At 58.2% G+C, this 27,814-nt stretch overlaps 2 protein-coding genes across 6 annotated transcripts; one reads left to right on the forward strand and one right to left on the reverse strand.

Moving 5' to 3' along the window:
* The first annotated feature begins 280 nt into the window (after positions 1–280).
* On the forward strand, positions 281–15,631 carry ATP2A1 (ATPase sarcoplasmic/endoplasmic reticulum Ca2+ transporting 1). Of its 5 annotated transcripts, none has more exons than XM_080830814.1 (22): positions 281–699; positions 1,441–1,523; positions 2,931–3,035; positions 3,725–3,863; positions 5,758–5,838; positions 6,710–6,795; positions 6,951–7,248; positions 7,365–7,531; positions 9,221–9,309; positions 9,590–9,692; positions 9,913–10,044; positions 11,416–11,538; positions 11,648–11,866; positions 12,572–12,907; positions 13,047–13,267; positions 13,369–13,571; positions 13,767–13,852; positions 13,945–14,078; positions 14,204–14,321; positions 14,485–14,602; positions 14,859–14,903; positions 15,329–15,631. In XM_080830814.1, exons 4-21 carry the CDS (start codon positions 3,776–3,778, stop codon positions 14,861–14,863), a joined length of 2,607 nt encoding a protein of 868 aa, XP_080686940.1. In that variant the 5' UTR covers positions 281–699; positions 1,441–1,523; positions 2,931–3,035; positions 3,725–3,775; the 3' UTR covers positions 14,864–14,903; positions 15,329–15,631. The 5 variants fall into 5 exon arrangements, with proteins under 5 accessions (XP_080686940.1, XP_080686941.1, XP_080686939.1 ...); XM_080830815.1 differs by having other exon boundaries at positions 365–699; positions 14,020–14,078; XM_080830811.1 differs by lacking the exon at positions 14,859–14,903 and adding an exon at positions 1,016–1,033 and having other exon boundaries at positions 433–673; positions 14,904–15,631.
* Positions 15,593–26,410, reverse strand: RABEP2 (rabaptin, RAB GTPase binding effector protein 2). Its single transcript, XM_080830820.1, is given in 13 exon segments — positions 15,593–16,277; positions 16,706–16,822; positions 17,061–17,131; positions 17,134–17,211; positions 17,412–17,589; positions 18,359–18,514; positions 19,370–19,468; positions 19,582–19,677; positions 19,903–20,250; positions 20,338–20,448; positions 22,592–22,749; positions 25,610–25,819; positions 26,266–26,410. Coding segments are annotated over 13 exon segments (1,785 nt in total). The 5' UTR covers positions 26,327–26,410; the 3' UTR covers positions 15,593–16,175.
* Between the last annotated feature and the right edge of the window lie 1,404 nt (positions 26,411–27,814).

Consider the following 27,814-nt stretch of genomic DNA (forward strand, 5'->3'; position numbering starts at 1 on the left):
GGTACGAGAGGAGGGAGTCAGGGAAGGAGAAAGGTGGAGGCCCCGGAGTAGGAGGGGAAGAACTGCCGGGAGGACTTTGGGACAGGAAATTCGGTACAACTGAGGAAGTCCAGGCAACTGAGGGAGGGGTCAGCAAAACACAGACAGTGAAGTCTCTCCCTGCCCCCCCTTCCCTGGGGCTGGGGCCACCTTAGCTTCCCTCATGAGTGACATCTCAGGCTGCAGCCCCACTGTTCCCCCTCTGTCAGCAGAAATATCTTTCTTCTGACCCCTCCTGCCAGAGTCTTAGCCAGCCAATCCCTGATCTGGGGGGGGGGGAACCCGGCCCCCCCTACTCCCTCATAAGGACCAGCTGGGGGTTGGGGGGGTGGCCGGCTGCTGCAAGTGGGACGGGGGTCAGAGCTTCGTGGAAGGAAGAAAAACGTTGGGGGGGGCAGGAGAGAAAAAGCAAAAACCCCAGACAAACAGGCAGGTGGACACTGAGGAAGGCCCCCGAAGCGTGAGAACCTCCCCAGAAGGAGCACACCGCCCCCTGGCCCCCAGGAAGGGAGCACAATGGAGGCTGCACACTCCAAGACCACAGAAGAATGTTTGGCCTATTTTGGGGTGAGCGAGACTACAGGCCTTAGCCCGGACCAAGTGAAGCGGCATCTGGAGAAATACGGCCCCAACGGTAAGTGTCCCTTGGAGGAGAGGCTGGTAACGCCCTCTTGCCCCCCCCCCCCAAACAGACACATACACACACTCACACACTTACACACACTGGAGTCTCTTCCTCCAGAGTACCTTAGGCAAGAGCTGGGCCATGGTCCAGTGACTTCAGGGGGTAAGAGAAGACTAACAAGACAGGGTCCCTGAGACTAGAGTTTTGGGAGGATTTATGGGATGACCTTGGTGAACCTCAGATGCCCTTTTGGTGGCCCGGTTCTCTCACCTTAGCCAGAATCCTGGATGTGGGGGACATCAGACTGACCCCAAATGAATATGTCCTTTTCTTCTTTTTTCCCCTGGACAGAGCTCCCTGCTGAAGAAGGTAAGCTACAGGAATCCCTGAGCTCTGTTAATGACCGTCCCCCACCCCACAACCATGCCCCACTCCCTTCTCCCCACCTTCTCCCTACTGACTCCTGGCGCAAATACCCTCCCCAGAGGTTAGAATCTGGCTAGGGACAGGAGTTTGCACGCACTTTCTCCATGAGGCCTCCAGCCCTTAAGCAACTAACTGCCCACCACCACTTTGAGGAGCCTGTTTCTGGACTCCTGGTGAGCTCCCTCAGTCCCCTCTCAGTACCAAGCAGCCTGCTCATCACCCCAGAACCTTCCTGCTCAGGCTGGAAGGCCACTCTCAGTCCCTGGCTCCCAGCCTGCACTTAGAGTCCCAGCCATTCATCCACCAGACCTTAATCCGGGGGGGCCGCCCTCCTCTGCCTCTCCCCCCAGGGAAGTCCCTGTGGGAGTTGGTGGTAGAGCAGTTTGAAGACCTCCTGGTGCGGATCCTTCTTCTGGCCGCCTGCATTTCCTTCGTAAGTGTGGGCAGACATCTGGGGGCCGGCCGGGGTGTGGGTCGGGGGTCTGAAGCATCTATGGGCGCGGGGGCTCTGGCTCCTCCGCTCCAATGGTCCAAGCCCTCAGCATCCTCTTCCCCAGACCAGAACTGAGGGGGGTGGGGGAGGGGGGCGCTGATGCGCATATGCCTTGGTCCTCCTCCACACCCCACAGGCAGGTTTTATTTTAAGCTTTAAGGGTGTTCTCAGCCAAAACACTGAAGCTAAGCCACCCCCGCAGCTTCAAGGGCTTCAAGGGCTCGGGTTACCCCCCAAGCGCCGGTCTCCCCAGCTCAGCTCAGGCTCGGGCTCGGCTGAGCTCCGGCCACCACTACTCCCGGCATGCCTCGGGGCGCGCAGCCGCTCCACCAATCCCCGAGCCTCCTGGAGCCCCCGCCCCGCCCTCCTGACGCTGATTGGTCGCGGCAAAGACTCCCTCCCAGAGGCGGGAAAGAGCTGCTGGTGTGAGGGTTCCTTCAAGTGCGCCCGAAGCGCAGCCAGACCCCTCACCTGTCCCCGGGCTTCGCTGCCCACCGCGCATCAGGCCTAGAACTCCTGGAGGCTCTCTCCTCACCCGCCCGGCCTGACCTTGCCCGCCCTCCCCCGGGCCCCTCGCAGCCGCAGGGCCGCCACCTCTCTGGCCCCGGAGCTCCCCCACCCCACCCCAGCACCCACCACCCAGCAGCCTGCTTGCCTTCTGGAGTTTCTTCCTTAACATCTTAGCCCCGCCGGAAGACAAGACTGGGGGCAAAGAATTCCCCCTGTCCCCTGGTCTCCTTCATGGAGGCCCTGTGGGTCCCTGAGTACTAGCTGGCAGGGCCTCCCTTCTCCCTTCTCAGATTTGCTCCTTGACATTTGCCTGTGGCTGTTGCCTGGCAGTGGCAACAGCTGGGGTGGGGTGTGTACTGAAGGCCCCGTAACACTATCCCCCCTCCTGCTCCCTCATGAAATTGGAGCTTCCCTGCCTTGGGCTGTTGGGGAGGGCTGTAGGCCCCCCTCCCTCCCAGTGTCTGCAAGGACCACAGGGTTTTCCCTATGGAGTTCTGGCTCCCATGGGATGGATGTGGCTGTTGGGGGTCGTTCGTCTGTGTGTTCCATGAGCTTTGCTTACAGGCCAGCAGCCTGGCCAGGGAAACCCAAAAGCATTCCCAGTTAAACCCCGAGCTGTGCATGTCTACACCCTCCGGTTCCCGCTGCACAAGAACAGTGGCAGTGCTCGTGTGAGTCTGCCCTTTGGAGCCTGTAGGACCTCAGACCAATGAGGGGCTGCAGTATCCCTGCGATGCCCAGCCCCGTCTGCTCCTGCGCATGTTCCTGTCCTCATTGCCTGTCTTTATGTGTTGGGGGGGCTTTATCACTGTCAGTCTCCCTTCCCCCTCTCCGTAGGTGCTGGCCTGGTTCGAGGAAGGCGAAGAGACCATCACCGCTTTTGTGGAACCCTTTGTCATCCTCTTGATCCTCATTGCTAATGCCATCGTGGGGGTTTGGCAGGTTAGCCGTGACCCCGCCTCACTCCTTCCCATCCTGACCCTAAACGTAAAGCCAGCCTCCCTCCCAGTCTCCTCCTCCTCCGTCACTTCCTTTGGGAAGTGTTCTCTGTTCCTAATGCCCAGTTTGGAAAGGGGATGGAGTGCGGGAAAGAGACAGGAGACTGGTGTTCCCACTGTCACTAGCTGGCTCTGTAATTCAGGAAAGTTCCTTCCCCCTCTCAGCCTCAGTGTCCTCCCTCATAAAATGGGGCTAATCATCCTGCCCCTGGGTTGTGCTGGGATGGAAAAAGATGATGTTTGTGGAGTTACCAGCCCTGTATGCCTGGCATATAGTAGCAGGTCAGTCAATGCTAGCTTGATTTTCCTTCTCGTCCTTTATCACCCTCTACTTTTCCTGTCCCTTGATTTCTGATTTTCTTTGATTCTCTTTTTTTGTCTCCCCTGAACCACCTTGCCTGTCTTAGGCCATAAATGACAGTTTCCTCAGCACACACACCTACCCTCCTGCGGGGTTTGTCTACTCCCTGATGCCAGGAGCCAGGACTGTGTGACCAGCCCTTTCCTCTATCATGTCCCTGTTTCCCCCAGGACTCTGGTGCCTGGCGGTCCTGATCCTCCCTGGCCAGTCTCCTCCCATTCCACAACCTTCCTCCCTTTGCTGACCCCCTCTCCTCCACCCTGTCCTTCCAGGAGCGTAATGCAGAGAACGCCATCGAGGCCCTGAAGGAATATGAACCCGAGATGGGGAAAGTCTACCGGGCTGATCGCAAGTCAGTGCAAAGGATCAAGGCTCGGGATATTGTCCCCGGGGACATCGTGGAGGTGGCCGGTGAGTGATGGGAGTGAGTGGTCCAGGTAGGGAGGCCTTGACCTCGAGGCCAAGAGGATGTGTACGGGGAGGGTGGGGGCCCCTGATTCTGCTGTCTGGGAGGTAGCCGGGATGGCGGAGCCTTTGCTTTTCCTTCTCAGACTCCTTAGGAGGTCACCCCAGGGCACTGTGGCCAGAGAAGCCCTCCCTGTCAGAGTCTCAGCAGGAACAGCCAGTCCTGTCCCTGACACTCCAGGCGGACCCCCTGCTCCCCCTCCTCTCACCCAGCACTTGCAAGCAACAGGTGGAGCCTAGTCCCTGCCAATGGCACCGTCTCCACCCCCCTCGAGGCCTGGCTTCTCTCTCCTTCCACCCACCCCCAAGCTTGGTCAGCTTTAAATCTTGACCTCTTGGTGCCCTTGAGGCCTCTTGAAGGGGAAGGAGTGAGGGTAGAAGGGAGGAGGGGGGCCGAAGGCTCAAGCCCCCAACCATGTAAGGGAAACTCAGGCCCTAGCAGGGAGCACGGGACCTGGGAGGAGGGGAGCTCAAGGAGGGGCCCCGCCTCTCCAGTGAGGGACACTTAATGCCTGACCGGGGAGGGGTGGGGGCCGGGTGGCTAAGATTACTGGGATTCTGCCCCCTTCAGCGGTTTTCGTATTTGCCCTGCGCAGGCCTTCCCTCATCTCCAGGCCCCTGGCAGAGGGGAAAGTATCTAGGCCCGCTTGCCTCCACTAGACGCCCCAGTTGCCACCACGGGAGGCCTAGGGAGAGGGAGGGAGGGCGGGCTGAAGACCCCAGGGCACCATCACAGGCCCGTCCGGCCACAGTGACAGTTCAGAGTCAGCGCCATGAATGTCTATAAATATCGTTTGGGCTTGGGTGACAGGGTGTCCCGCCCAACTCTGTCTCCGACCTCCTCCCTCCTCCCTCCTCCGCCAGCTTCCTCTGGCACAGGAGGAGGAACCTTAGAAACAGGGACAGGAAAATGGCCCAATGAACCCCAGCCCCAGTACCATCCATGGGATGGGGAGAGATGAGCAGAGGCCCTGGGAGGCCATTAGCCTCTACAAAGGCCTTGAAGTCTGGTGGGGGAGGCGGACGTCATCAGCCTTGTCAGCCTACCTGCAAGGTGGTTTCCTGGACTGACCCCTCCTGGGCATCTCCTGTGGCCTGCTTGGCCATTCCTTCTCTCCTGCCAGTCTCCCCAGCTCACTCACCTCACCCACCATGGCTTCATGCCTTCCCTCGGGTGTGCAACCCAGGGCCTGGCGCGTTTCTGCTGGGCGGTCTCTGCCAGGCCCTGCAGGACCTCTCCCCTGCTGCCCCTGCAGTTTCTCCCTCTCCTCCTGCCCTCTCCTCCTTCCTTCAGGCTCTACCTCTTGTCCTGCTCTGCAGAGATTTTTCTCCATTCTCGTATTTTCTCCTGTTTCTTCCTGTTCCCCTACCCCTGTCCCTGCTGTGACTCCGCGGCCTCCTCTCCCCTCTGAGGTGTGTCTCTCAAATTCACCCGGTTTCTTTTAGTTTTTTTTTCTTGCCCTTCTCTCCCCATCTTTCTCTCTCTTGTTTCTCTCTCTATTTTGCTGTCTCATTACACAACTGGATGGTTCCTAATCTTCCCTTCAGTACTCAGTGTAGCTGTTTATTGAGCATGTGCTATGTGCCGTGCACTAGGCCCTCTCACAGGTTCACAGCTGAGGGAGGAGAGAAAAGCAACAGGGGCAGTTGGAATGAGTGTTGATGGGGGATGCTTGCTGGTGTAGGGGAGCCTACACCAAGGGCCTGACTCAAGCCCGGGGAGGGTACCCAGCCCCGGTGACCTGAGGAACCAGGTGAGGTAGTCAGACAAAGATCGGGCTTTCCTTGGGAAGAAAACTCCTCTCTCGACTGACTTCACTCTCGTCTACTCTCTCCACAGTGGGGGACAAAGTCCCGGCGGATATCCGCATCCTGGCCATCAAATCCACTACGCTCCGGGTTGACCAGTCCATCCTGACAGGTCCGGTGGGCCGGGTGGGAGGATGCTTCAAGGGGGCATGGGGAGGAGGTGGGGAGCTCAGCTGACACACAGGGATGAAGCTTCAGGTGGATGAAAGAGAACAGCCAGCCCCCTCCTGGCTCCCTGGCACCCCTGATGTCAGCACAGCCCAACTTGGTTCACCATCATAAGCCTGAAACACAAGGGGTCATGGGAGAGGACGGGACATTTGTGACTGTTCTCCAGATGGTCATCGACCCCGTCTTTCCACATGGACATTCAGACACCCAGAGAGCTGTCTTGTTGCCTCAAAACCACGCTACCCCCCTCCTGCCCTGAGTGAGGAACCATAGATTCTAGAACAAGCTGGAGGGTCTGGATGCACTTAAAACCATAGCTGCTTCAGTTTCTTCACTGCAAGAGAGAAGGTGAAGAGCCAGCGAGCCTTCCCTGTGGTCCAAGGAGCCAAGGCCGGGGTGGTCCCCTGACCCCCTGCCCAGTGGGAACAGGAAGGCATCTCCTTCCCTGGAAGGTGCTCTGTCGTTGACTGTGCCCCTTGCCATGAAAAAGCTTCTTTCACTTTAGCCAAGACCTGGTTCTGAAGTCTATGTATTATCGTCTCCATTTTACAGAGAACAGAGGTTAAGTGATCCCAAATTATGCAGCTTATAAGTGGTCGAGCTGGGGCTCAGGTCAAGGTCTTCTTACTCCAAGTGTGTTGGATTTCCCTCCTGCCTCCAGTGGCTTTGGCCAGAGTTCAGCTTCCTCCAGAACGGTTGCTTGGTCCTTACCAGGCCCTGTCCTACCAAGCAGGGCCAGAGTTAGGGGCGGGAAGGATGGGAGGAGGGAGGCCATGATGTCATCTGAAAACCTCTTGGCTCCTTCTCGGCAGGCGAGTCCGTATCTGTCATCAAGCACACAGACCCTGTTCCTGACCCCCGAGCTGTCAACCAGGATAAGAAGAACATGCTTTTCTCGGTGAGCCATGCCGGGCCAGCTGTCATGCGCCCGAGCCAGAGGCCCCTGTGGGGGAGAGACATGGCTGCGTGAGGCGAGATGAGGACCGCCGCTGGGAGGGTGCAGTGGGAGGGTCGCCTCTTGCCTGACTGCTTGCCTCTCCGCCGCCTTCCCAGGGTACCAACATTGCCGCTGGCAAGGCCTTAGGCATCGTGGCCGCCACGGGTGTGAGCACCGAGATTGGGAAGATCCGTGACCAAATGGCCGCCACGGAGCAGGACAAGACCCCCCTGCAGCAGAAGCTGGATGAATTTGGGGAGCAGCTCTCCAAGGTCATCTCCCTCATCTGCGTGGCCGTCTGGCTCATCAACATTGGCCATTTCAACGATCCTGTCCACGGGGGCTCCTGGTTCCGGGGGGCCATCTACTACTTTAAGATCGCCGTGGCCCTGGCTGTGGCTGCGATCCCAGAAGGTGTGGCAGGCTCTCTTTCTCCTCCCATGGGCTGATCGAATCCGCAGAGGCCCTCTTTCCCAGTAGGGTAACATTCGCTGGCTCCAGGCCTCACGTCCTCCCCTTCCTCCCCACAGGCCTTCCTGCAGTCATCACCACCTGCCTGGCCTTGGGCACCCGGCGGATGGCAAAGAAGAACGCCATTGTGAGGAGCCTGCCCTCTGTAGAGACTCTGGGCTGCACCTCCGTCATCTGTTCTGACAAGACGGGCACCCTCACCACCAACCAGATGTCTGTGTGCAAGGTCAGGGAAGGATGGGGGTCTCCCACTCTCAAGACGGCCTTTGGGGTGACATAAGTCCTCCAAAGATGGGGTCAGCCCTTCATCCCTGGCAGCTTCTCCCCCTGGCCAGGGAAGGAAATGTGCGGAGGGCCAGTATAGATTGCCACCCTTCCGGTCATGAAAAGGACGAGGGAGGGCCCCTCTGGCTCCCCCCGCCCCCCGGACTAGTCCTCTGTGGCAGGGCCTGGGCGGCCCGGGCACACTGATCTTGAATAGCATTTCCTAAACCGGGGCACTTAACCCCTTTGGCAGTCTGGACCTCCTCTCAGGATGATAGTTTAAATATATTAAATAAAACACACAGGGCTCTTGTTTAAAAAATACACTGGGCTATGGAGGAAACCAGCGACTGAAATACGGTCATCCAAATATCTTAAAAACACATTGGTGATGCGTTCGGACTTCTGCTTCGGGACAAATGCATTCTGTAGCAGGCCCAGTAGTGGGTGCCCAAGCAGTCATGAGTCTGCTGGCTATTTTGAGGGCTCTGAGTGCGATCTGATGGGGGAAGGAGCTGTGGGCCTGTTGCTGGCAGTCATAGGCGTTGCTAATATCGATGTGGTCCGCTGCCTGTGTTCGTGACTGAGAGGAAATGCTCAATGTCAGAGAGAAAATAAGAGCTGTCATTTCCCCCCAAGTTTCCAGACGTCTTGGCAGGGGGATTGGGGTTGGGGGGGGATCATTCAGGGACCCCAAAAGAACCCCTGCCGTAAACAGAGTTCAGTGAAACAGCACGTCCAGCATCAATTGCCGTTCTGAGACTCAAGGGCTGGCGGTCAGAGAGGGCGAGAAGGGCTGTACTGTGCGCTCCCTGGGGAGACCCCCGTGCTTGCTTGCACTTGAAAGCCTCAGAGCAGGCTAACCATTGCGGGGGGGGTGCCCCTTCATTTAAGCCAGTTTTATTTTTTTTAAGATTTTATTTTTTTATTTATTTGACAGAGATCACAAGTAGGCAGAGAGGCAGGCAGAGAGAGGAGGAAGCAGCCTCCCCACTGAGCAGAGAACCCGATGTGGGGCTCGATCCCAGGACCCTGGGATCATGACCTGAGCCAAGGGCAGAGGCTTTAACCCACTGAGCCACCCAGGTGCCCCTAAGCCAGGGTTTTGTACACTTACTTGACCACAGAACCTTTGTCTGTCGGAGCCTTTCTGAATCTCCATCCCTCCCTTGCTGGGTGTAGTTCAGGGTGTGCGGCTCCTCTCCAGAACCTTCCAAAGCCCAGGCGTCCAAGTCAGACCACAGGGCTCCTGCCCTGTTCCCTAAACATGAGTTGATGGCCCTCATTCGAAAGTCAAGAGATTGCACAGGAAAATAACCTGGATTTCTGGCTCTTCCTGCAAAACAGGAAGATCTGGCCGTGAGCGGCTGGAGTGACAGCTGGCCGCAGGCTCTCCTGCACCTCGCCACGCATGCCTCCTTTCACTGACTCATCCAAGGGGGCCTCCAGGGTGGCCTGCAGAAACTAGGGACTTTTGTTCAGGGGCCATAAGCACCGAACATGGAGGATGTTGGCAAGGGAGTGGCAGGAGGCTCTCTTCGTCTCTGGGGGAGGCTGGGAGAGAGTTGGGGCACCTGCCTCCCCTCGGTGCCGACTGCCTTTGGAGATGCTGAGAGCTGGACATCTGTGCCCATGGCCCTTCTCCCTGCAGATGTTTATCATCGACAAGGTGGACGGAAACATCTGTGTCCTGAATGAGTTCTCCATCACTGGTTCCACTTACGCTCCAGAAGGAGAGGTGTAAGTTCCCTGAAGTCCTCCCCCTGGCTCCTCGTGCCCCCCCACCGCAGACACCTCCCCACCCCCCACTTCTCTCCCCGGGGCCTCCCTCTAGTTTTATCTTCCTTTCTCTCTCCTCTTCCTTCCCTGACCTTGTTCTCTCTCCCGCCTGATTGAGCTCCACATCGGTGGCCACGTCCCCAACTGTCCCTTGCCACTTTCCCCGTGTTCTCTCTGCATCTCGGTTCCTATTCTCCTCTACCTGTCTCCTTTCCTTCCTTCCTCCCCGCCCCGCTGCCAGCTTGAAGAATGATAAGCCCATCCGTTCAGGGCAGTATGATGGGCTGGTGGAACTGGCCACCATCTGTGCCCTCTGCAATGACTCCGCCTTGGACTTCAACGAGGTAACCTCTCCTTTCCCGACACAGTCCCCTTCCAACCGGCCAAGGCGGGGCCTCCTCGCTAGGCTGCGTGGGCAGGGGACTCTTTATACTGAGGCCTCTCCCGGGTGGGAAGGGGAGGGAGTGGCCGGCCCCCTTCCCATTCTAGGAGGAAGGTGGGAGCAAGGGGCTGGCAGTGCCCAGGACTTACTTCCTCTTCCTCCTTCCTCCTCTGTCCTCTCAGACCAAAGGTGTTTACGAGAAGGTGGGTGAGGCCACCGAGACGGCGCTCACCACCCTGGTGGAGAAGATGAATGTATTCAACACTGACGTGAAAAACCTCTCAAAGGTGGAGAGGGCCAATGCCTGCAACTCGGTGAGCCTGGGCGCTCCCTCCCGTGGGGTCCTTCTTCGTCCCAGGTCACACAGGCTAGGACCCGGGAACCTCGGGGGGCAGAGGCCGCCAGTCCGGCTGGGCAGGGCTCTGTGCCCCATGCCAGGACCCTAGCCAGTATGGGCAGCCGGCCTCAGCTGTTCTTGGCCAGGCCAACTTTGGGTAGGCCCTCCTGCCGCTGGACCGATGCACCCTCGCCGCCGTCTCGCTGCAGTCCCCCTCGATGATACTGCCTCCTGATGTGTCCCTGGCTGGAGGGGAGGCATTGGGCACAGGCCATGGCCACCCATCATGGTGCTTCCCTTGTCCGGATGAACAAACCCTACTCTGTTCCTCTCTAAGACTTTCCTATTAATGTTTCTTCAACGTGTATATTGCACTCCTCTTGCATATTATGTTCTCCACATCGCTCATTCTTTTGTTTTCTCTTTTTTGTATATACAAGATGCTCGTTGCTGCTTTTTTTTTTTTTTAAGATTTTATTTATTTATTTGACAGACAGAGATCACAAGTAGGCAGAGAGGCAGGCAGAGAGAGAGGGGGAAGCAGGCTCCCCGCTGAGCAGAGAGCCCGATTCGGGGCTTGATCCTAGGGTCCCGGGATCATGACCTGAGCTGAAGGCAGAGGCTTTAACCCACTGAGCCACCCAGGTGCCCCTAGTTGCTGCTTTACTTAATAGGACAAGAATAACGAAAACAAATAAATATCTCTCAGCAGAGAGCGTTTAAGAAATTTACAAATGCTAATATAAACATCACCTTATCTTTTATTCATTGTTACTTTTACACTTGTTTTCTCTTGAAGTCTCTATGATGCATTGGGTGGAAAAGGGCTTGCGTTCAATTTTGTGGCATGTTTGTTACTGTGTGCCAGGCACTGGGTCTATATTGTCCAATAGCACGTCCCTAGGAGCCCACGTGTAGTTATTGCAATTTAAATTAATTAAGATGAGATGAAAGTAAAAACTCACCTCTTCAGCTGCACCAGCCACATTTTTCCATGCTGAATAACCGTGCTCAGTGGCACCATATTGGATGGTTCTGATTATAGAACATTCCCATCACCACCAAAAGTTCTAGATGGTGCCATACTGCGCCATCCTGTTTCAGTTGTGCTTTAAACTGGACACTGTAAGAGAGCCACAGCACCGGTCTTGAAGATCTCTCCGTTTGTGCTATAGGTACCAGACTGAGCTCCAGTCTGAGACTCGGCTTGTGGTCTGCTCTGACCTCCAGATCCTTTTTGACTATGTTTTATGGGGTCTGGGACTCTGCCCTTCTATGATGCAGCATCATCATTCTTATCCCACCAGTCTCATGTCTGGCCTCTCCCTCTCCGTCTCCTCTTTCCCAGGTGATCCGCCAGCTAATGAAGAAGGAATTCACTCTGGAGTTCTCCCGGGACAGGAAGTCCATGTCTGTCTACTGCTCCCCAGCCAAATCCCGGGCTGCCGTGGGCAACAAGATGTTTGTTAAGGTCAGAAATCAGAAATCTTCTTCCCAGTCCTGAAGCCCTCTCCTATCCCTGCCCTCCATCACTGTGCCCTGGAAGAAAGGGGTCCCTGAAACCTCGCCTGGTCTCCTAGGGTGCCCCTGAGGGGGTCATTGACCGTTGTAACTACGTGCGAGTTGGCACCACCCGGGTGCCCATGACGGGGCCGGTGAAGGACAAGATCATGTCAGTGATCAAGGAGTGGGGCACTGGCCGGGACACGCTGCGCTGCCTGGCCCTGGCTACCCGAGACAGCCCCCCAAAGCGAGAAGAGATGATCCTGGATGACTCTGCCAGGTTCATGGAATATGAGGTGAGTGGACAGAAGCCCCCCTTGCCCCAGAGTCATCTGCCTCCCCTGGCTTTGCCCACATCGTGTCCTGCTGCGTCATGCGCCCTAGAGTCAGAAGGAAGAACCTAGAATCTGGAAGGACTATAGGAACCATCTAGTGAGTCCAGGGCTGCTCTGTCGGTGGCCATGAACCTGTCCCAGATGAGGCGAGGCACTTGCCTCCAGACTAGAGACCCATGTGGTCCCCGGGCATCCTCAGTTCTGCCCCATGTTTCCCTGATAAGATAGTCCCAATGCAAGAGCGGGGCTAGACCTGCACTCTGGTACATGGGCCTTACCTTGCTGCAGACCGGCTCTCCAAAGGGCACCCGAGTCCATTCTTTCGTTTTCTTGTCGGGACCCAGTGGTCCGGCAGGTAGCCTGGATTTGCTTAGGCCCGTAGACCCAGTGAGTGGCCCCTCCAAAAGCAGAAACCACTGCCCTAACTCCCGGTTCTAGCTCTTTCCTTGAAATATCCGCGGGTGGCCACCTCTGCTGGGCTGGGCAGAGACACATCCCCAGGCACACATGTGAGCAAGGTACATCTCCCGCTCCTGGGCTTACAAGGCCCCACTGAGATTTGCACGCCCGGCCCCATCTCCCACCATCCCTCTGGCCCCCCGGCTTCCTCCCTGGCTCATTTCCCGAGTCCCTCCCTGACCCTGTTGCTCTCTGGCGTCTCCCCAGACGGACCTGACGTTCGTCGGCGTGGTGGGCATGTTGGACCCACCCCGCAAGGAGGTCACAGGCTCTATTCAGCTGTGCCGGGATGCTGGAATCCGAGTCATCATGATCACTGGGGACAACAAGGGCACGGCCATTGCCATCTGCCGGCGAATCGGCATCTTCGGGGAGAATGAAGAGGTGACTGACAGAGCCTACACCGGCCGGGAGTTCGACGACCTGCCCCTGGCCGAGCAGCGGGAGGCCTGCCGCCGTGCCTGCTGCTTCGCCCGCGTGGAGCCATCCCACAAGTCGAAGATCGTGGAGTTTCTGCAGTCCTACGATGAGATCACAGCCATGGTGAGCGGACGGTGTGGCTGTACTGCTGGGGGGCACGTTGCGGGGAGCCCTGGGGACCTGAGCAGCACGAAGGAGGTTCAGCCCACCAGGAAGGGCTATGTGCAAGGGTTTGCATCCCACCTTCTCGTTCTGCCCTCAGACAGGTGATGGGGTCAACGACGCACCTGCCCTGAAGAAGGCCGAGATCGGCATTGCCATGGGATCTGGCACTGCCGTGGCCAAGACGGCATCCGAGATGGTGCTGGCTGACGACAACTTCTCCACCATCGTGGCCGCGGTGGAGGAGGGCCGCGCCATTTACAACAACATGAAGCAATTTATCCGCTATCTCATTTCCTCCAACGTGGGCGAGGTGGTCTGGTGAGTGGCCAGGACGGGAGGCTGGCCCAGGGGGCCAGTGGGGGTGGTGCTGCCCATGGGTCAGGAGGCAGGACAGACACGTGACCGCCTCCTTCTGGCAGCATCTTCCTGACCGCTGCCTTGGGGCTGCCCGAGGCCCTGATCCCCGTGCAGCTGCTGTGGGTGAACTTGGTGACTGACGGGCTCCCGGCCACAGCCCTGGGCTTCAACCCGCCAGACCTGGACATCATGGACCGGCCCCCCCGGAGCCCCAAAGAGCCCCTCATCAGTGGCTGGCTCTTCTTCCGCTACATGGCGATTGGGGGTGAGCAGGATGGATGGAGGACCCCCTAGTCCTTCCCAACCCCTGGGACTAACCCCCAGGGTGGCACACCCACTCCCCTAGCATGGCCGCCCCAGTGGGCCCTCTTCCCCAACGAGCCGTTCGTGGCTGTGAGCCCTCTTGACACCTCCTGTCTCCCCAGCCGTGATCACAACCCCCATCTTCTGTCTACCGCAGGCTACGTGGGTGCAGCCACCGTGGGAGCGGCCGCCTGGTGGTTCCTGTATGCAGATGATGGGCCTCACGTCACCTACAGCCAGCTGGTAGGGAGGACAGAGGAGGGAGGAGGGTGGGGAGCAGGAGGGAGGCGTGGAGGCTCCTGTGGAATCCCAGCTCCTCACCCCTCCCCCTGCAGACTCACTTCATGCAATGCAATGAGGAAAACCCTGACTTTGAGGGCCTGGACTGTGAGGTCTTTGAGGCCCCCGAGCCCATGACCATGGCCCTGTCCGTGCTGGTTACCATCGAGATGTGCAACGCTCTCAACAGGTGAGGGCTGCATGCCTGCCCCTGCCACCTTCTGGGGGCCACCGTGTCCTCCCCCTTCCTCTCTGTGCTCACTACTGCTTTCTGCTGTCCCCGACCCTGGGCTCTGCTCGGCCTCCCCTTCACAGCCTGTCTGAGAACCAGTCCCTCCTGCGGATGCCCCCCTGGGTGAACATCTGGCTGGTGGGCTCCATCTGCCTCTCCATGTCCCTTCACTTCCTCATCCTCTACGTCGACCCTCTGCCGGTGAGCCCTCTGGGGCCGGGACCCACCATTCTGTGCCCCTCTGGGAGCCTCTGTGGGCTGGGGCACAGAGGGAGGAGGGAGTCAGGCTGGGGTGGTCTGGGGCTCCTGCCCGGCCCCTCCTGAGAGGGACACCGGTCCTCACCACCTCCACCCGCCCTCGCAGATGATCTTCAAGCTCCGGGCCCTGGACCTCACCCAGTGGCTCATGGTCCTGAAGATCTCATTTCCAGTCATTGGGCTCGATGAGCTCCTCAAGTTCATTGCTCGGAACTACCTGGAGGGTAAGCCACAGCCCTCCTCCGAGCCCAGTTTGCCCCCAGTCCCCCCATAAGCCCTCCCTCTGCGCTGCGAAGGCGCCCGCCCCCCTTCCTTTTCAGCGGGGTGCCCCGGCCCCCCCACCGAGAGGACCAGTGTCCCTTCCCTGACACCCCATGCCTCCATGCCTGGGCAGGCGCCCGCAGCCTCCTCAGCCCTTTTGGCCCTCCACGGCTGCCTCCACCCTTCGTAACTCTGTCTCTCTGTCCTCTCTGGCCATAGGATAACCCGTTTCCCCTTCCTCCATCTCTTTGAACCGTGTCACAGGTATCGCCCTCTTCTCGCCCTCGCCCCAGCTGCTGTGCCCGCCCCCACGCACTCCCCTCTCCCCCTCGGTGGCACCCGAGGTCACTGGCGCTCGCTGTTCCCCCTGAAGCCCCCACCGCTGCCGCTGCCATGACCAAGCTTCCTGGCGGGGCGGGCCGCTGTCCTGACTCTGTGGGTCCGCTCAGCGGCCGCGGGGCTGCGCTGCGCTGCGCTGCGCTGAGCGCTGGGCTGTCCGCTGCGGGGGTGGGGGGGGCTGCAGGGCTGGGGAGGAGTGGGGCCGGGACACAGGTGAGTCTGGGAGTGGGGGGGGGCCTGCACTGACCCTCCAGGTGAGTGTGCGGGCGTGGAGGGGCCGGAGAGCCCGGGAGGGACTCATCCTCTCCCCTCCTGCCCTCCTGGCCTCATTCTTCCCTTTCTCCTTCCAGATCCCGAAGATGAAAGAAGGAAGTAACCAGTCCTTCTGCCCCTTCTTCCCCGCCCCAATAGTGACGCATCTTCAGCCAGAGCTGTGGCACAGACTCCCACGTCCCCTCCACTCCCCGACGTTTTTCTGTTTATAAACACGAGGGTCCCTCTCCCTCCTCCACCCTCCCCCACCCTCCTCCACAGCCCATCTTCCCTTCCGCTCTTGAAAAACCTCCCCTCCCCGACCCCATGGGGCTTGCAGGGACAAGGCGACGGATTGAGCTGAGCTGCTTATTTATTGAAAATAAATGACAGAAAAGTCTGGTCTTGCCTCCGTGCACATCTTGGGGCCTGGGTGAGGCCCCCGGGGACAAGCGTCTTAGTGTCATGCAGTCCAGAAAGCAGCAGCCTGTCCCAGGGTGCGCATGTGGAGGGACTGGCTGCCACGGGCTGGAGGCTCCCAGCCACCACCCGCAGCTCGGCTGTGCCTCAGGGAAGGGACGGCGCTGTAAGAGGCACAGCCATTAGTCTGGCTGGGGTGGGGGGGGGGGGACAGTGGCAGGAGGGTTGGGACCCAAGAGGCAGCATGGCAGCCAGAAAGCCGCAGGGCGAAGTCTACACCTTTGGTTCCTGGAGGGGGCTGGGACTCCCAGCCAGGTGTCCTCCTTGGGAGCAGAAGGCCAGCCACCCTGGGAGGAGGAGCTGAAGAGGCAGGACAGTGGTGGCCCCATCCTCTTAACCCCAGGCTTGGAGGGGACAAAGACTCTATCCTGAGACACCCCCCCCCCCCGCCCCGCCAAAGCCCAGGCTTCTTGTTTCCGGGGCGAGGAAAGGCAGTCTCCACAAGGGTGGGTGGCTTCCAGCCCCTCAGGTGTCCTTGACGTCCCTGATGTCCCTGAGGGGTGCCTCACCCAGGATACTACGCACTTGCTCCAGACTTTCTGCCTGGCGGATCTGCTCCAGGCGCACCTGTGGGGTCCAGTGAGGGAGGAAGAGGGCCCTTGGTGGGGAAACGCAGCCCCCATCCCCACCTGCCAGCCCCGCCAAGGGCAAGGGCCTGGGACCAGTCTACCCAGGGGCCCCACCTTCCCCAGCTCACAGTGAAACCAGGATTCAAGGGAAGAAACGGGTCCTAAGAGAGCAGCCTGACCAGTGTGGGCAGGGGCAGGCAGGGGCTGACCCAACCAGCCGAAGGCCAGGCTCAGGGCTGAGGGCTCCACACGTCCCACAGAGATGGGAGCGTGAGGTCCCTAAATGCTTCTAAGCAACAGCCCAGGGGGAAAGAGGATGCCAGCCTCGGGAGGTAGACGAAGACCCCCTGATTGGGGGCTGTCCTTGTAGGGCCTAGGCTGAGCCACCTGATCACGGCTGCTGGAGGGGAAGGGGACACACTGTACCTGCAGGGCCTGGGACAGTCGTACAAAATCCCTCTGGACCTGTTCACTGGTCTCCAGCTCTGCCTGCAGCCGCAGCACCTTTGCCCTCTGTTCTGAGAGCAGGTCTGTGAGCTGGGCCTGGGGGGACAGGACGCCGGGCTAGGGCCTCGCACCGCACGGAGGGTGCGCGGCTGGGGACACGCCACGTCTGCACGGGGGAGCTCCTTCCACACCACCCCGACTCGGACCTCCTGTGAGGCTGGGCTTCCTGCCACCAGGCGTCATGGGGACAGCAAAGGCAGGAGGGGGCAGGGAGGGCCTCTGTGCTGCTGTCCCTCCCGCCGTCCGGGCCTCTGGCGCCGGAATCCAGCCTCACCTTGCTCTGCTCCTGCTGGACCCGCTCCATCTCCGTCCTCAGGCTGCACAGGGAGGCTGGGAAGTCAGGGGCCACCTGTCAGGCCCACAGCCTCCCTCCTTCCTGGCCCCCCACGGCTGGGCTCCAGCCCTGTACTCACCCTCTAACACCTCTGCATGGAAAGGAAAAAAAAGAGAGGTCAGGGCTCCTCCTTCCTATATCAGCTCCCCGCTCCCCGCTCCTGGCACCCCAGTGGTGCTCCCCCCAGGGGGAGGTCAGCCTCCCCGGGAGCAAGGCCAGGGGTGGCTCCGCTCCCCGTCCCTCACCTGTCTCCTCCCGCTGCACCCTCAGCTGCCCCTCCCCGTCCCTCACCTGTCTCCTCCCGCTGCACCCTCAGCTGCCCCTCCAGGCTGGCTCTGGCCGCTGTCTCCTCCTCCAGCGCCTCCCGCAGCGTCACGATCTCGATCCGGAGGCGCTCAGCCTCGTGCTCCCGGGCCTGCTGCTGGGCCCGCGCCTCCTGCCTCGTGTGACGTACCAGCTGCTGCAGCTCCTGGAGGGGAGGCCAGTCACTGCCGGGGGGTCGGCAGGAGGCCACAGGGGCCACCGTCCCGGGATGGGGGTGGGAGGTTGGGAGGACACGTAAAAGGGAAACCACCTAAGTGCCTGGCATGAGGAGTGGGGGGGGGATACGCAGAGACTGCAGTGAAGCGTTTCCGGCAGCCACGCCACCGGGCCTGTAGGACCCCTGGGCACAGCGCCGAGGGAGGGTCCCCCCCAGCATGCCCAGGGCAGGACACTCCTTTGTAAAGCTCAAACAACCCAAGTTAGCTCTCCGCTGTTGAGGCAGGCGTGTCTGTGCAATAAAAAAGATACCAAAATCGAGCAAGGGAACGACAAAGGTCAGGACAGCAGCCTGTCAGGGAGCATGGGGAGTGCCCATCAGGGGGCAGCCATCATGGCTCTCAGGGGCGGGCAAGGGGCCTGGGATCTGGTCTTCGTGCTTCTAATGAACTCAGTCAACAAACACCACACCCAGATCCCTGCCGACAGATCCTTATAAACCAAGACGACGATCAGTTCAATTCTGTGGATCGCTTCTTTCGCGTCGTGCATCCTGCTAACTCCTGTTCTCTGCACGCCCAGGCCGGGAGGGCAGCGTGCTCCCATCTTTTCAGACGAGGAGTCGAGGGAGCTGGCCAAGGGGACGCAGCGAATACACAGCAGCCCAGGTCTGTTGCAAGGTCCCCTGGCCTTGCTGCGTTGGAGGGAAAGGGCCAGCGGGGTGGCCACCACGCTCTCAGCACCCACATGCCCCTTACCGGCACCAAGCTGGGCAGCAACTCCTCGGGGCCCTCCTCTTGCTCCAGACCCCGGGGGGCTGAAGACGGCAGCTGCTCGGCCCGGAGCCCCTGGTTTTCCTCAGTCAGCCGCTTCACCTCGTGGCTCAGGCACTTGTGTGACGTGGCCAGCTCTGCCTGTGGATGGACATTCAGTAGGAGGGGATGAGGGGGACAGGGCATTGCCAGTGCCCTATGAGGCCAAACCCTGAACCCTCCTCCTGATGGCACTGACGGCCAGAAAGCCCACACCCTCCTCTGCTGAGAAAGAAAGAAGCACATTATTAAGTGCCTTTGACCCCCAGGCTTTTTCTTCTTTTTTTAAGAAGGCTCCGTGCCCAGTGTGGGCTCGAACTTGACACGGAGATCAAGAGTCGCACGCTCCACCAGCTAGCCAGCCAGACGTCCCTGACCCCCAAGCTCTTTATACACTCTGCTCAATGGCTCAGAGGTCACAAGGGGCAGGCCACCTGGAGCGTTCTATTGGGTCCATACAGTCTTAGTTACCAACTTTAAAAGCTTGGCAACACCCAGAAGCACCCGGGTTCCTGGCCTCTCTTGACAAATCAGAAAACGTGGCAACATCAAGCTCACACTCCCAGCGGGGCTTTCATCACAGAGCCGAAGGGCAGCAGAGCCCTGGGCGGGCCTCCAGGCTTGCCACGCTGCTCCCTCCCATCTACCTCTGGCCCGGCTGAATCATTTCCACTTCCCACCCCGGCTTGGGGAGCACCTGAATTTGCAAGCCTCGCTTTTAAGCATCACTCATGACGCTGTGAGCGAGGTCCCACCACCTGGATTTCAAAGAGGCCAGGCAAGGGCTCTGAACTTGTGGGCCCTGGAAAACTTTTGTGCACCTGGCCTGACTCCAGGGCGCAGCTGGAGTGGCTGGGCTAGGGTGGGGCAGGACAGGTGCCTTGACCTCTCTGCGGGCCCCTCTCAGCCAGTTCCCATCACATGCCTGTTCCTCGTGCCCCGGCCCCGAGCCCTCACCATCTGCAGCTGAACCCGCTCCTGGGCCTGGCTCACAGTCCCCTGCAGGGTCCGCAGCAGCTGCTCTGAGTTCTGGACCTGGGCCAGGAGCACTTGCATCTGTGGGTGGAAGGAGGTAAGGCTGAGGTCGGGGCCAGGAGGCAGGTGGCCAGGGGCCCTGCCGGGGACAGGGAAGGGGAGGGGGGTGGCGGGGTTGGCAGAGCGGGCCCCACCTGCTTGGCACAGTCCTCGTTGCTCCGTCTCAGACCCTCCTGCAGCTCGTCCCGCTCCCGGCTGACGCTCTCCAGGTCCTTCTGCAGCTGCCGTCCCTGCCACAGATGCTGGCCTCAGTCTTGGCCTCCGAGTGGAGGCCTGCCTTCTGCACCTGGGGTGGGGGGGTGGGGGGGCAGCTCCCAGCTGGCCGCCCTGCTTCTGTTGCCTGATACCCGGTTCTAGCTCTAGGCATGCACACAGTAGGGGCTCAGTGAGCATTTTGGGGGAGGAAGAGAAGGATGCGAGCGCCCCCGGCAGGCTGCTCCCCCACCTCTGCTCACCTCCATTTGGAGCTGTTCCCACTGGGTGTCCGGGACAAGCTGGTAACCGGGAGGCGGCAGGTAGATGCCCTCGGGGACCAGGGTGCCCGTGGACACCAGAGAAGCTGTCTCTTCCTGCTCGGGGCTCAGGGCCTGGCGGCTGCGGGGCAGGGAGGTGCTGCCAGCCCCGCCGCCAAGGGAGAAGGAAGAGATGGAGGCACCGTCATCACAGTTGTGGGCGAAGGCTTCAGCCGCTGCACCCCCGTCTGCACTCAGGTCCTCGAGAGGCTCCAGTGGGGGTGACGGGTCCCGGGACCGGGGCAGCAACTCCGTGGAGCCGTGCAGGGAAGGGGGATGCCGGGGACGTCTCTAGGGGAAGGGGCAGGGAAGAGGCTGGGGGGCCAGGGTCCTGTGGCGCCCCCTCTCCCCGCAGCCACCCCCTGGCCGCCCCCTCACCTGGATCTCTTGAATCAGCTCCTCTGCCCTGAGCAGTTTCGCCTTCAGCTCCTCTATCTCCTGCTCCATGGGCAGCACGATCTCCCGAAGCTTCTCCGAGTCCTCGTGGGCCTGCAGGAAGGGGGTCAGGCAGCAGCAGCCCCCCTCCCAACAGCTGGACCCCTCAGGTCTGTTCCAAGCCTCCTCTCTAAGCACATCAGCCCTTGTAATCCTCCCAAGAAGGTACTATCCATCCCCATTTTAAAGATAAGAACACAGAGGCTCTGAGCCTTGCCCAGGTCCCCCAGGAGGCAAGGGGGCCAGGGTCACAACGATCTGCCTGGTGCCCACTCACTCCTCATCCTTTTCTTCCCCAACATCCACTTTCACTTGTTTCTTTTATCACAGACACTCACATTTGTAGTTGGACACATGCCCTAAATTCTACAACACTGTCTACATTTCTCAGCTCCCCTATAACTAACCATGGCCTCATGACTAAGTTCCAGCTAATGAGATGTTAATGCAAACTTCCAGGACAACTCCTTAAAGGGAGAGGGTGTGCTTTACTCTTCTTCCTTTTTTGACTGTTAGACTGTGGACATGATGGCTGGCACACTGGCAGCCATCTTGGACCATAGGGCAATAAGCTACCTATGGCAAAACAGTGCCATAAGAGGAACCTGGGTTCCTAAGGACTTGTTGAGCTGATACCAGTCCCGGAATGTCTATCTGCGGACTTTAAAAAAAATAAACTTCTACCTTATTTAAGCTACTGTCGATGTGGGTTTTTACATCTCATCCTAATATGTCCTTTACTTCCCTCCCCCGCCAACTGCTGGCCATTTCTTTTTGGTCTGTTTTCCGGTCTGGGACCCTGCTGAACCCTCAGAGCCAATGGCTTCTGGCCATCTCCAGCTGGTTGTCACACAGGCCCCTCTATCCCAAGTATGGCCAAATCTGAACCATTCATAGCACCGTTTCCCTCCTGTGGGTGCTGGGTCACCCACCCCGCTATCCAAGGCCACAACCTGCCAGTTTCCCATCTTCTTCTGATCCACGCCATTTCTACCTCTTGAATCACTCAAAAACCCATCTCAGGCAGGCTCAGTTTCTAGCCCTCCAGATCCCTATGTGGACAGTTGCAACAGGCCCAAACAAAACACACATCTCTGGTCCCATCTGAAGCCCTGAAAGACACACCGTGCAGGGGCCCATGCGTTGGGTGGCCAATGGCCGAACACAGGAGGCGGGCCAGGACTGAACTGCCTGACTCCGGGCCTGCTGTCCTTCTGCTCGCTGCACCGGGCTTCTGCTTGGCAGGCCCCTCTCCCTCACCCCACTGTGGCCCTGCTCCCTAGGATCGCTGGGAATGCAAGCAGCTGCCTCTGCTGGGAATGTGGGCTGCCAGCCTCCTTTCTTGGGCTATTTTGATCTTTGTCTTTCTACCCAAGGTCTTCTTCCAGAGCCTGTTTCCTTCTGCATGGATGCAGTAAGCACCTACCCTACCTCGCAGGGCTGCCATAAGGATCAAACGAGGTAATGACGTGAACTTGCTTTGAAGATGGAGTTCGGCAAATCAGCTCCCTCCCACGGTCAAGGACACCAGTAATGAAGGGGTGGTAAGCCACAGACATTAAGAACAAGAATTTTAGGGGCACCTGGGTGGCTCAGTGGGTTAAAGCCTCTGTCTTCGGTTCAGATCATGATCCCAGGGTCCTGGGATCGAGCCCCGCATCAGACTCTCTGCTCAGCAGGGAGCCTGCTTCCACCTCTCTCTCTATCTGCCTGCCTCTCTGCCTACTTGTGATCGCTGCCTGTCAAATAAATAAACAAACAAACAAATAAATAAATAACTCATTAAAAAAAAGGGAACAAGAATTTTAGAACCAGGCTGCCTCGATATTTAAATCCCTTCTCTGCTTTCTTCTGTGTGTAACTTGGGGCGATTTCCTGAACTTCTCTGAACCTCGCCTTCCTCATCTGTGAAATGGGTCTAAAGGGGAAAGATGGGAGAGACAGACTCTGTCAAGCAGTGCTCTCCGTGCCTAGAGCATGCGTGCTGTCCTCAAGTGTCAGCTCCCTTCCTCCTGCATCATCTCCTTCACTTTGGAGGCAAACAAACCCGGCCATCCTGCCAGCGAGTGGGAGAGCCAGGACTCTGCCAAGTACAGAGCTACTATGAGCTACCCCTATAATTTTTACTGGGTTCCCAGTATTTTTACCAGTGCCCCAGGGTCCCCCTGGCTGCCTCAACATCTTTCCAAATCCCAACCTTTTCCATCTGCTTCTCCAAGGAGTCCAGGGGGTGAGCCCGGGACAGCAGCTGCTTCAGGCGCCCCAGCTCCCGCTCCTTCTCCTCACAGTCCTGCTGCTGCTGCTGCCGCTCCTGCTTCAGGGAAGTGATCTGGGCTTCGTAGCTGCTGATGGAGTCTGGAGAGGCGGGAAAGGGAGAGGAGAGGGAGGGTCAGGCCGCTGGCTCTACCCACGGGTGATGAGTGGGGCTCGCTATCATCGAGAAATGAATCAAACATGAACGCTGACATCAGAAGCCCCCATTCTGATGGGGAAGGCAGCGGTGGAAACAGTTACAATGCAGCAGGCCCCAAGAGGACCATTCCTGGGGCTTCTGGGTCCCAGAAGAAGGAAATCTTTGCTCTGCCTGCCTGGCCATGAGGACGCCGCCAGGCAGTGGAGGAGACAAAGGACAGACAGAGTCACGGAACCAGCAGAGGAAAAGGCTCAGAGCTGGGAAAGGGGACGGTGGGTGGGCGGCAGGCTGAGCACGCAGCAAGGCTGGAGTGAAGGTGCCCGAGGAGAGATGCCAGAAAAGGGGAACAGGGTGGCAGTGGATGCCTCTTGAGGCCATGAATGCCACACCAAGGAGTTTGGACTTTATCCTACAGGTCAGTGGGAGGTGGAGGTGATGCTGGGTGGAACAGGGCCACTTTTTTCTTTAAAAAAAAAAAAAAAATTTTTTTTTTTCGAGAGGGAGTGTGCACACGCGAGTCGGGGCAGGGGTGGAGAGGAAGGGACAGAATCTTAAGCAGGCACGACGCCCAACACCGAGCATACTGCAGAGCCCGACGAAGGGTTCGATCTCATGACCCTGAGATCATGACCTCGCTGAAATCAAGAGTCAGACACTTAACTGACTGAGCACCCCAGGCACCCCTTAAAATTTTTTTTTTAATTTTAAGGAGTCGCTATACCCAATGTGGGGCTCAAACTCAACCCCGAGATCAAGACTCACATGCTCCACCAACTGAGCCAGCCAGGAGCCCCAACAGTGTTTATTTGCACAGTTATTTATTTTAACATGTACCAACATTAGAACTAAAGGTCTCTTTCCAGACTGCCTGGAAAGACTGCCTGCTTTCTAGCTCTGTGACCTTAGGCAAGTTATCTAACCTCTCTGGTCCTCAGAGCCTCCCCTGCAAAATGGAAACAGATCCTGATTCCAACCTCATGGAAACTGTTATGAAGATGAAATACTCATAAATTGGGGCGCCTGACTGGTTCAGTCGGAAGAGCACGCAACTCTTGATCTTGGGGTTGTGAGTTCGAGTCCTACGTTGGGTATAGAGATGACTTAAATAAATACTCATAAAGTATTTAACTCAGAGCCTGGCACATAGTAAGTGCTCAATAAATATTAACTATTGGGGCACCTGGGTGGCAGAGTCGGTTGAGCTTTTGGCTTCAGCTCAGGTCATGATCTCAAGGTCATGAGATCAAGCCCTGCATGGGGCTCTGTGCTCAATTCAGTCTGCTTGCGATTCTTCCTGTGCCCTCTGCCCCCCTCCCTCTATCTCTCTCAAATAAACAAATACATAAAAATAAACATTAAAGTTTATTTACTGGGTGGCTCAGTCAGTTAAGCGTCTGCCTTCAGCTCAGGTCATGGTTCCAGGGTTCTGGGATCGAGCCCCACATCGGGCTCCTTGCTCAGCGGGGAGCCTGCTTCTCCCTCTGTTTGTGCTCTCTCTCTCTCTCGGTTTTAAAAAATAAAAAACAAATAAAATAAATGTATGTGAGTTAAAAAAAAAAGCGGCTATTTATTTATTTTTTAAGGGAGGGGCAGCGAGAGAGAGGCAGAGAGAATCTTAAGTAGGTTCCAGACCCAGTGCGGTGCCCAGTGTGGGGTTTGATCTTATGACCCTGAGATCATGACCTGAGCTGAAATCAAGAGTCGGACACTTAACCAACTGAGCCACCCAGGTGCTCCCCCCAGCAAATTGGGTCTATTTAAAGAACAAATACTGAGGGGTGTCTGGGTGGCTCAGTCGTTAAGCATCTGCCTTCGGCTCAGGTCATGATCCCAGGCTCCTGGGATCAAGCTCTGCGTCGGGCTCCCTGCTCAGTGGGAAGCCTGCTTCTCCCTCTCCTGCTCACCCTGCCTGTGTTCCCTCTCTCACTGTGTATCTCTCTGTCAAAAGAATTAATCTTAAAAAAAAAAAAAAGAAGAAGAACAAACACTGGGTAGATAACAGAGTAAGTTGAACAAGGAGACAACCATGGCTCACAGGTGGTACGTGGATGCCTGAAATGTGGGAAATACGGCCCCAGAGAAGCCTGGAGCCAACAGTGGTTGTTAGAAAAGGAAATAAGATGGTGAGATGGGAGTTTTAGGAAGTTCACTCTGGAAGCCAATGTCAAGGCCAGACTACAGAGGCAGACCTGTGAGAAGGCTGGGGCACAGTGCAGGAGAGTTGTCGCTCCCACAGGGGACACAGAAGCTGAGGGGTAGGACAGGCCTGGAAGCTATTTCAGAGACTCTGGCCTCTGACTGGAGAAAGGGGAAATAAGAGCAGAGGCTGGGGGATCTGGGGTGCGGGGAGCTGGTGCATCTCAAGGACAGAGAGTGGAAGGGAAGTCTGAACATATATGGAGCAGTGCCAATGTACGGGTGCTTGGGGAAGGCAGGAAACCAGAGGGTCAGACTCACGGAGATGGAGGCTTACATGAGGCTGATTCCAGGAACTGAAAAGTTGTTCATCTTTCAGGCTTGATCGGTCATCAGTGAGGGACAAGAAATGACACGTGGCAAGGGAACAGGTAGAAGCTGGGAGCTAAACTTAGCTGGAACTCACAGAGCTGCTTCTAACATGTGTAGCACCTCTATGCAAATCAGAAAAGGGCACCCCTTTCTCTGGGCCCTGAGGCCTGCCCTGTGCTAGGCAGCCCGGCTAACCTAGCCTACAGCCTATCAGTGGCCCCTGACCCCTTGCTTGTCATGAATTTCGCTCTTATGGGGCCGCGGGGGAGTCTGGGAAGACTCTCTCTGCCTCACCTTTCAGGATGGCCTGCAGCGAAGCCACCTCCTCTTGGCACTGCCGCTGCACTGCAGCCACGGCCTCGGCTTTCGTGCTCTCGCTCACCTCCGCCACAGCCTTCATGGTCTCCATTTCCGCCAGGGCGCCCGCCAGCTCAGCCCGCAGCCGGCCCAGCTCCTCTGACTCGGCCTCAACCTTCGCCCCTTCCTGGGGCTGGGGGTCCAGGGCTGTGGGGGACGGGGATCAACCTCTTTTCCCATCACTCCCCGGTCCCCTGTACCCGAAACCATCAAATCTACGAGTCCACAATCTAGTACTGCAGCGGCGATCCTCACACCTTCACCTGACCCCGCCTCCTTCTCACCTCGCGCGGCCATGTGCTGCCTGGAGCCCCGCCTTCCCCCCCCCCCTTTTCCCAGACTAGACCCCGCCTTTCCAATGGTCCCGCCCCTTCTCTCACTGGACCACCTCTCACCTGCCACTGGCCCTTCCCCTCGACTCCCGGACCACGCCCCCTCCTCCGGGGGCCGCGGGCCCCGCCCCCTCCCTCCAGACGGCATGACCCCGCCCCTTTCTCCAGGCTCCCCTCACCAACCCCCTGTCCGCCGGCTCCGAGCTCGGCCCAGCCTCCGGCTCGGCCGTCCCTTGCGTGCATGGACGCGCCTTCACTTACCGGCCCCCGGCCGCCGTCGCCGGCCATCCTCGCCCGCGGCCGCCGGCACAGCTGCCGCCATCGCCTCCGCGCAAACGGCGGGTTCCAGCACTCCCCGGTGACGGTGCTCACCCCTTCCGGGTCCCCTCGGCTGTTTCCGGATCCGCTCGGCTGTTTCCGGATCGGCCCCTGGCTCGAGGCCCAGGCCGGAGTTGGGACTGATTGCCGAGCCCGGACCGAAGATTTCCGAATCCGAGCCGGTCCGCGGGCCCACGCCCCGCCCCTCCCCGCCTTCTTTCTTGGGCAGCGCGGTTGTTTGAAGGACGCTTGTCCTTCAAACCTTGAAGAAGTTCTTTCATCAGAGGCCTTCTGGCGGTTCCGCGTGACCTTGGAAGGTCTTCTCAAGTTGCACCTCCTCCGAGACGCCTGCCGGCCTCAGCCTAAAGAAGGGCGAAGCTCTCGCGGTCTCTTCCGAGCACCGCAGCCAGCTCCTCCGCGGTCCCCTGACCCCCTTTGCCGGAGCCTGGCTCACATTACAGAGAGCTGTGGCCGGGCCTGCCAGCACCTCCGCCCTGGTGGAGCGTCCCTCGGGGCAGGGCTGCGTCGGCTTCACTTTTCAGGGCGCAGGAGTCCCGCGTAGTCCGTCGGAGAAATCAGAAACTTCGGCGTCCCCACCCCCACCTTGATACTCAACCAGTCGGAGTTTGCTGCTAATCCCCCCGCCCCCTCCCTGTGCCTCTCAAATCCCTCCTCTCCTCCCTAGGCCATTGCCCTAAATCGAGGTCTCATTATCCGTGAGCCTCCCGACAGGCGACCCGACATCTTCCTTTGGAGGGTGATGGGCAGCCCAAACTCAAGTCCAGAATCTTGATTCCCATTCTCCCAAACCCGTTCCTCCCTCTGTGAAGTATATTCCAGCAGCCTTTAAGTCCTGTAAACTCTACCTCCAAAGAACTGAATATTCCAGAAGGTGTCCGTCTTTCTTTTTCTCCTGTAGTAACACAATCTCTCTCTCTTGAGCTTCCACAACACCTCCTTAGTGCTCCCCTGTGGCGCCTTTTGGCTCCTTTAGTTAATTCTCAAAGCAACTAGAGTGATCTTTGCAAAAACATGTGTCAGCTTAAAATCTTCCAGTTCAACCCAGTTTTGAAAATGGGCAAAGGACAGGAATAGACAATTCACTGATGTCACAGACAGCAAATATACCCACGAAAAGATGTTCACCATCATCAGCCATTGGGGAGATGCAAATTAAAACCACAAGGAGATACCATTACAGACCTACCCGGATGGCTAAAATTTTACAAGAATGATGATACCAAATGCTGGTTGGTATGTGGAAAAACTGGACTTCTCTTGTATTCCTGATGGTAAATGTAAATGTTATAGTCACTCTGGAACAGAATATGATAGTTTCTGGGGTTCCTGGTGGCTCAGTTGGAAGAGCATGTAACTCTTGGTGCCAAGTTTGAGCCCCACGTTGGGTGCAGTGATTATTTACTTAATAATTAAACTTTAAAAAAAAAAAGTGTGACAGTTCCTAACAAAACTGACCTTGTTTGAACACACT

The sequence above is a fragment of the Martes martes genome, assembly GCF_963455335.1.
Source record: "Martes martes genome assembly, chromosome: 18".
NCBI classification, from domain to species: domain Eukaryota; kingdom Metazoa; phylum Chordata; class Mammalia; order Carnivora; family Mustelidae; genus Martes; species Martes martes.

What these genes read in the sequence shown, in the direction of transcription:
- ATP2A1 (XM_080830811.1), top strand. Translation starts at nt 556, where the DNA reads ATGGAGGCTGCACACTCCAAGACCACAGAAGAATGTTTGGCCTATTTT. An exon ending in TGACCAGTCCATCCTGACAG is followed by an intron (nt 5,839 to 6,709) that starts GTCCGGTGGGCC and finishes CCTTCTCGGCAG; the next exon opens with GCGAGTCCGTATCTGTCATC. An exon ending in TGTGGCTGCGATCCCAGAAG is followed by an intron (nt 7,249 to 7,364) that starts GTGTGGCAGGCT and finishes TCCTCCCCACAG; the next exon opens with GCCTTCCTGCAGTCATCACC.